At 48.0% G+C, this 11261-nt stretch overlaps 1 protein-coding gene across 1 annotated transcript; it reads right to left on the reverse strand.

Annotated features, from left to right (window-relative positions):
- Nucleotides 1-732: 732 nt before the first annotated feature.
- LOC140903671 (interleukin-1 receptor antagonist protein) lies at nt 733-10928 on the reverse strand. Its single transcript, XM_073325331.2, has 5 exons — nt 10923-10928; nt 8913-9078; nt 7888-8067; nt 2078-2229; nt 733-942 (listed from the first exon to the last, which is right to left on the reverse strand). The coding sequence occupies exons 1-5, from the start codon at nt 10926-10928 to the stop codon at nt 733-735; spliced, it is 714 nt and encodes a 237-aa protein (XP_073181432.2).
- Nucleotides 10929-11261: the final 333 nt, after the last annotated feature.

An 11261-nucleotide genomic window follows, 5' to 3' on the forward strand; every position in this document is an offset into this window, starting at 1 on the left:
CTCTTTGCATTTCAGTTCAGACAATGAAAAAAGACTAGTCGGTTACACATTAGTAACAAATCAGTTTCAAGCCAATTGCACCTTCTGGTTTTCAACTCCCTAGACACCAATGCTGGTTGCAAATACTGCAGGGGCTGGTTTATTTGCTTATAACCACCCTCCACAAAAAAATTTCCACTGGAATTTAAAAAGACAATTTTTTTTCTATTGATATGTTGTAAAAATTATTTAAAAACCCACAAAAACCTAACAATTAATAGCAGAGGCAGGATTTGATCTAACAGTGTCCCTATAAATAATTAGGGAAGAAAAGTATATGTATAGTGCCTAAAGTAATGAGACATCCCATCGTGGCTGGTGTCTCTAGATGCTACTGTAATAATAACCATTATTATATAATTAATAATAAATAAAACTGAATTAATATGGAATTAATGCTAATATTTAAAATCAAATTTATACAAGTTAAGAAGGAAGGTACTTTACATCTGGGGTCAGGCTTGAGTTATGAGAGATTACAAGTATCAGTTACAAGGTTCACAAGATACATACATAGTACAATTCAATTTAATTAATTTTAAACCAACAATTAAATTAATTAATTTTAATGAATAAATTAATTAATAAAACTGAATTAATATGGAATTGCTGAGATCCCATAAATAGTTATGCTCCTACTGTACATAGTACATACAAGCATTCAGTTCTAAACCAGTAACTGCTGGCTGGGGATTAGATTTCAACCAGATACAAGTCAGTGATGTCCCGCTCTCCGGTTTGATTCACCATCCTGACAGGTTTGTCGTTCAGTTTTGAGGTGCTGAGGAACCATCCTGGATGGGCAGCTGACTCAAAGCTGGAAGTGGAACCAGAACTGGTCTTGAAAAAGAGGAAACGCTCCTGATCCCCGGTCCTGATCTCCTTCATAGGCCCCTTCACCTTCTATGAGAAATAACAGAGGCCAGTTAGAAACAGGGGTGCTCTTTCCAAGGCTTTCATCCTGCAATGGGATGAATATGAGAAGGGGCTTCTAATTAGGACACAGAGCTAGCGTCTGCTCTCACTTGTGCCTATGCAACTATGATGTGGGTATCCCTGAGCAGAATTTGGTCCAAGGAAACACTGGGCTTGACTCTCCCCTGCCTTCCACTTTGGGCTGTCATTTACACCAGTGCAAAGTGGGTGTGAAATGCTGGCCCTCTGATTGTAATGAAAAAACCTGGTACACATAGACAGGAAACTCTGACCCTGACATCACAGGAGTTTCATACACCTGAGAAAGACTGTCCACCAAACAAGGAACCTATTCCTGCTCCTATTAAATGGGATTTCAATGTAAGAAGGATCAGTCCCAAAGGTAGACTACACAGAACTACACAGAAGCTGCAAAAGCATGGCTGCAGTTGTAAACCTTGATCACTAATGATACGTTTTTCACGGCAGCTGGGAGCAAGCCCACCAGTACTGTAGACAGGCTTGCACTAGCTCTGCTCAAACTACGACTTTAAAAATAACCATGTGGACATGGCAGCTCCGGCAGAGACTCGGGCTAGCCCCCTGGGCTCAGAACCAGGGGGTCGGCTGGGCTTGGAGGCCCAAGCTCCCCTTTTTAGCAGACTAGCTCAAACCCCGCTTGGGCAAGTCTGTCTACCCACACAAGGAGACTCACTGCCAGCTGCAGTATAGACATACCCCAAGGGCACAAGAGACAACATGATCTAATGAATTAGTGTGGTGCGATGGACTGGGATTCAGGAGACCTGGGTTCCTTTGAAAGTCACTTCTTATCTCTGCTTCTCCTTCCACTCTTTGTCTTCTGTATTTAGATGATAAAATCTTTGAGGAAGGAACCTTCTTATTACGTTACTGCACAGTGCCTACCACAACAGGGCTCTGATCTCAAATGAAGAATCAAGGTGCTACTGTAATAGCAATAAATGATAATAGTAATCATAAACAGTATCTGGGGAAACCAGTGAGTCCCATGTAAAGGTATCAATAAAAACTGGAGATGTGGATTGAATTTCAGTCACTGTGGAGTTTGTGATGATGCTAAAGATCTGCTAATCCCACTCACCTCCAGCTGCAGCACAGGGCTGCCTTCAGCCTTCACACAGCACAGATACAGATTGTTTTCCACAGTGTTACTTTCCACAATGTTCATAGCAACAGGACTGATGCGCTTTGGGGAGATGTGCGGTGAGCGATATAAATCCAGGTTTAATTTCACTGGGAAGAGAAAAGCAAGAGGAAATCCAGACTCAATTACAATAAAAAAAGCAGCCCGTCTGCCTGTGAAGATCTGGGAAGCACCATCACTTATAAATAGTGAGTGACGAACCTGAAATCCATGCACAATAGCTGCCATATCACTTTATCGGTGACACTGATAGCACTTTTAAAAATAACTGCACATCAGAGGTTCAGTTGTGCACTTTTACTCATCTGAGTAACGCCATCCACTTCAGTGGGACTGTGCCTGAAGACAAAATACTCTGAAGAAACAGGGGTTGGAAAATCAGATCTTAATAATAATCACGTGCAGAAAATGACATTAAAAGAACATTAGAGGTTGCAAAGTCAAGCACTCCAAAGGTAGGAAATGCCAGAATGCCTGTTGCAATCTGAATTCGGCCCCTGTGCCCATATCCATTATGATCGTATTTAATTACCTGATCACCTACTATTTTTTCCACAGGAGCCTTACCTCATTCAGTACGTAGGATGGACCTACTCTGAAGGTGAATCAGGGCTGTGAATAACCCTTGTCCAGCCAGACCTTACTTTCCCACAGGAGACTGCTGCTCAGGTAGAAGCTGATCAGACCACAGCTCCGCAGCAACCAGGAGGTGACTGAGCACCAGGTTGTTATGGACTGGGATGTAGGCAGTCTGGTCTAGTAGTCAGAGCAGGAGTCAGATTCGATGGGCGGAGCAGCCATACAGACTGGGGAATAAAGCCAAGGGCACCAGAGTCAACTGCCAGTTATCAGAACCAGGGGGTCAAGCCTGAGTCAGAACTAGAAATCGAAGCTGAGGGTCAGAGCCAGGATCAGATATCAAATGTCAGAGTCAAGGGTCAGAAGTCAGAGGCCAGAGCCAGGACTGGTCACTGAGGATTGGTGGCGAGGTGTGAGGGCAGGAACTGGAGGAGAGGTGAGGATCGAGTGTGCAGCAGCCTGGCTGGGGAGCAGGGCTTTCTTGTCAATTTCACGGCTTGGAACACAGTGTCTACACAGACACTGTGTCACCCTAACATCACCGACATAAGCCCTACGTCTCTCGTGGAGGTGGACTTCTTATGTCGGTGTAGTAGGGCACTTACATCGGCTGGAGCAAGGCTGTAGTGTACACACTGACATAATTAGGTCAACCTAAGGCCTGGTCTATACTACATAGGTAGGTCGACATACGGCAGGAGCAAAGGTAGGAACCAGGAGCAGTGCAGGAGACAGGCACAAGCAGGGTCCAATGCAGCCACAACAGGAAACCACCTTGTTTCTCAGACAAGCTTCCTGTGCTTCCTTCTGGCTTAGCATGGTTGGACCAAACGGTGGAGCCAGGAGAGCCTCCAATCAGGGCTCCCATGGGTGGAATCTTGGCTGAGGCTATAGCCCTAGTAACTCCTGGGCCCACATGGTTTCAGTGGACTCTGGGTGGAGGCCAGGATGCAGCAGCTGTCTGGGCCTCCCAGGCCCGACTTTGAGACCCGGCACACCATGCATTGCTCCTTCATCAACTGGGAGGTGAAGTTCGTCCCTTGCTCTCTTAGTATTTCTCTGGGGAGCCTCACTTGGGCAAATACTTCTGTGAGTTCATTAGCATCGACAGCCACCATTGCTGACCGGATGGGAATGGCCTCAGGGTAGCTGGTGGCACAGTCGAAGATTACAAGGATATATTTGTGCCCCACTGCAGACTTCTCTAATGGGCCCCCCAGATTAGAGGGTACCCCTACAATGAGTAGTGTTACTGGGGGGAACCTTTTTCTGGCCCATCCACTGGCACTCAGGGAATGATGCATAATAGTCCCACGCTTCTGGATGGACGCCCAGCCAGGAGAACTTGGTGGTCACTCTGTTAAGAGTCTTCTCTTGTCCTAATGACCCCCCACATGGTGCTGCATGGCCAGTTGAAGCACCCCTCTTTGAAACTTCCTTGGCCCTCAGAGCGCATTCTTACCTCCTCCACCTTGGGATCTTTCAATTCCTGATAGGTCTCCTCCTCTACCAGTTTGAAATGGGGCCACTGTTTCAACTGCTGAGAGTCTAATACTTTGTCAGCTGGGCAGGCGAGCTGCTCATAAACCCTACACAGGGTTGGTTCATTCCTTTCTTCTTCCACAAAGTTTACCTCACTAGACAGCAGGTCAAGGTGGAGAGGTGGCAGCGAGCCCCTACTACTCCAGCTGGGTTCAAGAGAATGGTCGTTCCCCACAAGGATGATCACTCTCCTGGGTCTTTGTCTTCCCTTGGAGCCTTCTCCTCTCAAGGCCCCTTCTCAGCCACCGTGGCCATCTCCTGCCTTCCTGGGCCTTCCTGCTCTGGCTTGGCACTTTCTATGGATGTGCTCCGCTACACGTTGAAAAAACAACGGAAGTCCTTGTGGCACTTAGAGACTAACAAATTTATTTGGGCATAAGTTTTCATGAGCTAAAACCCACTTCATCAGATGCATGGAGTGGAAAATACAGTAGGCAGGTATAAATATACAGCACATGAAAAGATGAGAGTTGCCTTACCAAGTGGAGGGTGGGGGTCAGTGGTAAGAAGGGCAGTTCAAAGAGGATGGATGTGACTTCTTCAAAAAAACTACCAACTGAGCCAGCGTATGACCACGTAGGCCAGGTCTTTGGCCATTCCTACCTGCACCGTTCTGCACAGTCAGTCATACTTCTCTCGTCAGGTAGGGTGTATGTTTCCATGGATGCACTGGAGGTAGATCATAACTCCAGATTTACCATTCGGCATCACCAGCTGTCCCCCGACTAAAGTCTGGCGACAGTCAGAGTCCATCAGTCCTTGTACTGATACTGCATCCATTTGCATGGGAACTAACATTTTCCTTGGGCCTCTCTTCTGAGCCCTGTTATAAGCTGCCCAGGCCTGACCATAATTACAGTCCATGAATGGACTCCTTTCTGAAATGGCCTTCCTGTCCACATACAGAATGGCCACCCGTGGGAGAAGTCGGATCCACTGTTGATATTCCCTTTGAATATGGCCACTCGGTTGCACCTGGATCCCTCCTGGCTGGCTGAGGGCAGGCTTCTGGGTTCCTCACTTGGCCTCTGGACCCCCTCTACTAGGGTTGGGTGTCCAAGTTCCTCTAGGTACCCTCAGCATGATGTGGGGGGTACATGAGGGCCGGGGGCACTCAGGGCTGACTTGGGACATCAGGTAACTCTCCACCAAAGCCTCTGCCTCTGCCAAGGTTTCCAGTCAATGTCTTAACACCCACTCACTCCGCCCACCCCCCGCCCCGGAGGAGAACTTGAGTGAACGGCTCCATGACGATCTTCTCTCCTACCTGGACCCCTAGGCATCCCTTGGGCTGGAGCCAATGCCAGCCAAGATCCTTCAGATTGTGGGTGACTGTCCGGGGTCAGGCTTTGGCTGGGAATTTCTGGCGGTAGAACTGCTGCAGGTAGGTTTCAGGGGAGATGTTCAGGTATTTCGGATGAGTGTAGCCAGTACGCTGCCTGGCCCAGCACGCTGTCAAGTAGTAGGCCAACAGGCTGGCCCAGTTTCCCTTGAGGCATTGGGCCGTGATGGCAACTCTCTCGAATGTGACAAGAAATGCCTCTAGGTTGTCTACAGGACCCGTTGTTGTCAGCTTTACCGGGATGGGTGGTACTAGATCAGCAGCCCCCCTCCATGGCTGTAGGAGCGTCGCCATCTGCCGGACGAGCGGCTGCTGTGCTTCTGCCATTTCCTTAATCAGCTGTTCCTCCCGCTGCTGGGCCACCTGCTGCTGCTGCTGGTTGAGGAGGACTCACTTCAGCAGTTTCTCCAAATCCATCTCTGGTTTTTGGTTTTACTTCCCCTCTTTCTCTGGCCTACCATCAGGCCTGGGACACTAGTGTGCCTGAATTCTCCACCAGATGTAACAGAGTCCCCAGAAGACCAGGTGGCCTAGTGGGTAATGCACCCAGTTTCCAGTCTCACACCTCCCAGCAGGAAGGGCTTTCAGTCCAGTTCCTTACCGTGGATGTGGCTTCACCTCAGGGTTTTCAATGTCCTCACCCTCCCCTTACTTGGCAGGGGTAGAAATTAGATTTATGCACCTCCAGCACCAAATGCAGTTGGCAAGGGAGCCCACTCCCCTGGGCACTGACCCAGGGCCCCATGAGAGACAACAGTGTCTGGAACTCTGGATTGCCCTCGGAGCTGCCTGCCTGGGTCACTTCCTACCATCCATCGCCCCCACACCTCCAAGTCCAATATAGGATTGCAAAAGAAAAGGAAAGACAATTAAAGCTTCAGCCCCAATGGGCTCAGCGCGCAGCCATCTTTCTCACAGGGTGGCTTCTTTGGCACCCTCAGAGTAGGTCCATCTTCCTCCCCAGCCTCCCTCTTCTGAGCTGGGTTGCTCCCTTGTATGTTTCCTCTCCAGTCGGCCCACGCTCCGGGCCCAGTATTACCCTTTAACCCCTTCTGGTCCAGCGTGGGGTGTGTACACCCCATCACACACCCTGAGGGGAGAACAAGAGGGATGAAGCCCAAAGAATAAGCGATTGAATCAACTGGTTGTGTGCAATGATATAGTGTGTAAATATATGTCAAGCAAGATCTTTTATGAAAGCCTGTAATGTTCCGAACTTGCTGGTAGTTAAGAGATCTGTAGCCAGGTTACGGCTGCGAATGACGCATGTGTAGAACACTGTAACTGTGGTGCAGCTGCAGCATCCCCTTGCCACAGGCAGTGAAGCAATAAAGCAGGGCCGGGCGCCTCCCCAGGCTAGCTGTTTACACAAAACCAACTTCAAGGACCCATCCATTGTCCAGCTAGGAAGACACAATGGTGGGCCATTAAAGTCAATGGAAAGCCGTCGAAGCCAAAAAGAAAATCTCAGGCCTTGTCTACGCTTGTCTATGCTGCCACTTTACAAGGATATCGGCCTCCATGACTGACGGTTACAGAGGGCGACTTAAGATTGTAGTGTAGACATGCCCTGTTTAGAAACAGGCCTGGTTTTGGGGTTTTTTATCCAGAAAGGGAGGACTAACATTGCAGTGGGGTGCTGTCCAGGAAACACTGGATCCTTTCTAGGACAGAGGGCACATGGTAACTTGGATTAGAAAAGGGAATTTAGCCAATGTAGACGTGTAAAGCCTGAGATTGCATCTTTACATTTGTTTCCTGTGTAACTTGTCAGCGTTTACTTTTCTGCACTATTCAATCTCGGAAGCTATGATTTTTCTATTCAATAAGCTGTTTGTTTATTTCTAATCCAGGCAGGTCTCTGGTGTCCAAACTGTGCAGAGTGTAGGTGTCCCAGAGTGAACTGATAATCGGGGGAGAGTTTCATGCCCTCGGGGTTGATGAACCAGAGTGGAAAAGTCCAAGTGTCTGTAATTAAGAACTCAGGGAGATGGATCTGGGGAGAATTGGGACCAGAAGGGGTAGCTGAGGTCACCCTGCAAGGAGTAACTAGGCTGGTAGAAGTGAGGGTGAGTCCTTGTGCTTGAAGGCCAACTACTGGTGTCAGAGCTCTCACTCATAGCAGCCCAGCATTAAGGGTCTCAAAATTACCCAGGCAGGCGGTGACTGACTCCCTCGCTGGTCTGGGTGATCCCCAGAACCTCACACCTATATCAGTAGGTAACTGAGCAAGAGGAGATAAACTGGGGGTGGGGCCAGAGGAAAGAAATATTTTGTAATTTACCTGCTTTGCTGATATTGGGGCCTTGTAAATGCACTGCCATCAGCTGGGCCTGGCTGCCGTGACGCCGCAAGACAAAACTCTTGTGTTCCTCATCTTGGACTGCGTACAGCTTGGAGCGGGTGTATTTGTAGATGAAGGTCTCTGCATGTGTGAAGGAGTTGTTGCTGAAGGACACGGGATCTGAAAACGTGGAGTGCATGACGACCAAGATCACAGAGTCACACACACAGCAACTGCCAGATTCAGAATTTACACCTGGCAAGAGGCACTTGTATCTGCTGCAGGGGCCCCAGGTTTCAAACTTGAGAGGCCTAATTCTCATCCCACTTAGCCCGTTGGGAATCTAGGAGCAGCTTGACTGAAGTCCATGGAGTTTGCATCAGTGTAAAATAGGTTTGAGGAGAGAATCAGGCCCTCCCCCTCCTCCCTTCCCCTCCCCGGGTTACCCATAGCACAAGAGCTGCAGAATTCCCCACAATTCAGTCACTAACAGGCCTGGCCCCTCTTATCTTTCTGTAGGGTCTTACACAGTTTGAAATCTCTCACTGGGACATGTCCCCCAGACCCTGGAATAGATGCACTGGTTAGTAAAGACAGTGCATCTCCTTTGCGTGGCATATTTGGCTAAGAAACTGGTGTACCTTTGCTTTCACTTTTCCACCTGCAGAGACAGCATCCATTGTGCGCTCAGTTCAATGCAGATAGTCAGAAGAGACACACACTCTGTGCTCTCTCACCGAGGCTTTCATTCTTTTTTGTACCCTTAATGTAGATTATAGGTCATCCTATGTAGGTTTTCCCACACACAGGAAAACTCTGTGCTGCTAAACATCATTAAGCCTGTAGACTGCACTGACTAAATTAATTCCTTTTAATTTTTCATGTCATTCAGTTTCTTCTGGAAAGGTCTGCTTCTGGAAAGCAGTGGAGTCTGATCTTAGATCTAAAATTCCCTGAGGCCTGGGAACGCACAGATTATCTCTACTCAAACAGCGTGCAGAAAAGGAAGCTGTCTATATCTGTACCTTCCACCAGCATCCTCATGAAGTCAATGTCTGTGAATGATCTGGCAAGCCGGTTCATCCTCCTTCTTGTCTCCTCTTGAGGCACCTCTGCAGCCCACCTGAAGGCCACCGAGTCAACTTGGTCAATGGCCTTCCAATGGCTGCCCAACTCCGACAGAGAGCGATTCTTGGGGAAGGGACAAGGACTGGAGTCATAGAAGGAGCTTTGTGGGGCAACGAAGCAGTGATTTCAACAGCCAGAAAACAAGATACATCCCCTCACTTCTCTCGTGCATGCTCTCATTCCGCTGCCTATGTGAGCTTCAACTAAGTTTGATCTAGATATGCCCCCAAGCCTCCCAGTCTAATCCACTATTTGGAGCCTTCCTTGTCCACAGGGACAACCGACCTTCATCCACAACAGCCTGCAGGGCTGAGACTGTTCCAGAGATGGGCCAGCAGAGCACCTTAACCTCTGCCACCAGGGACCAGGATGACTGTGATCACTGCAAAGCTGTAGCTCATGAAAGCTTATGCTCAAATAAATTGGTTAGTCTCTAAGGTGCCACAAGTCCTCCTTTTCTTTTTGCGAATACAGACTAACACGGCTGTTACTCTGAAACCTGGCTACCCCAGTTAACCCTTTCATAGAATCCAAGACCAGAAGGTACCATTGTAAGCCTCTAGTCTGAGCTTCTGTATCACACAGTCCAGAGAACTGCCCCATTTGCTGCTGCTCCAGAGTGTTTCTGAGCACAGAGCCTCAAGTCCAGCCCCGAGTCTTCCTAACACCCCTTTACTGCTCCTAAACCTTCCACATTAGGCACCAGTGTAGCATCGGTCTGGGGACCTCTTTGCAGGATAAGTGGGCTGCTCCTTCAGATTGGGCCCTGGTTCTGGTTCCTGGGAGGGTGGGAATCTGCACATCATGCTCTGTTGCTCTGGATTCTGATCTAGTCCCGGAACTGTTTGTTTCTGTCCACGTGGCTCTTTCGTTACTGTTAGTGTGAAAGGTGCTAATGGCTGTCACCTTGTAAGTCTAGCCCAAAGACAATCCCATTAAATCTCATGAACTCCCAGGGCTGTACCAATCACTCATAGACTGGAAGGAGCAAATAAGACCCTTCATGTAGCAGAGACAGCTACAAACAGTGGAGACTGCCCAAGGCACATGAAAGGCCTGAGAAAAACTGTGAGAGTTGAGGGAATTCCCTGATTGCAAACACAAGGGCTAGGATACTGGTTTTGCAGCCTGTGTGTAGGGTTTGTCTAATCCAGGCTAGCTATTCCTGAAAGTGGATTAAGCTAAACTGGAACAAGGCACTCATTCTGGAATAAGAGTGTTCTCACATGGAGTTAATCAGGAATAGTTATTGTGCTTTAAATTCACGCCCTACCTTAATCTGAATTAACTTTCAAGTGTAGACAAGCCCTTTCTTTTGTAAAAAAGGGACTGCTCAGTGCACAAGAAGCACATCCAATAAGTAAACAGGAAGTAAGTAATGGGTGGAGTGTGACTGTGCTCTGACTAACCCAGCGAACCCCTTGGTGACCACTTCACTACACCCTTCAAGGCAGAAAGCCTGGAGAAGCAGTCATAAGTGTGACTCTGAGAAGAAGCAGAGAGCAGATCTTCTTGGGCACAGAGCTCATTGGAGGGGCAGACTTGGGAATTTCTGAGCAAGGAAGCTGCCTGCTTCTTTTTGTTTCTGTGATGTTCAGGGAAACAGGACTTCGGGTCCATTCTTTGAAAATATCCCAAATTACACCAAAGAATATCCCTGACTTGTGTCATCCATTGCTCATCTTAACAGAAACAGCCCTGCATGCCCCCAAATATTGGCTACCACTCACGCCAAAGAGAGAACATTGCTATTTATTGTGGTAGCACCCAGAAGCCCTCCTTGAGAGTCGTCATGTGGGTGCTATACACACACATCGGAACACACAGGCCCTTCCCTGAAGCTAAATCAGAAATCACCCAGGATAGCGAATCTTACAATCATCTCAAAATTAAACTTGGCTCTTTACCTTCATCCGGCAGGGACAGTCAACTTCATGGTGGTAACTATGGGGGGAAAAAACAGACAAATCAAAGATAGCTCAGCATGATCTGTGCTAGCCTTGGTGAAATTGGTAATAAAAAAAGATGGTTTCTTCTTCAAGGCTTTATCCATGTGGATCAAATGGGATCCACACATAGTAGGGCTCAAAGAAGAACCACAGTGACTGTGATATAAGTAACTGTTCTTTTTATCATCCAAACGTTCGGGACATTTGAATGGAGTCATCATTAAGCACTGACAGGGAGCTCATTTCTGGACAAGACCAAATGGAGACAGCTACCTGTCCAGACAAGAAAGATACAAA

The sequence above is a fragment of the Lepidochelys kempii genome, chromosome 26, assembly GCF_965140285.1.
Source record: "Lepidochelys kempii isolate rLepKem1 chromosome 26, rLepKem1.hap1, whole genome shotgun sequence".
NCBI lineage: Eukaryota > Metazoa > Chordata > Testudines > Cheloniidae > Lepidochelys > Lepidochelys kempii.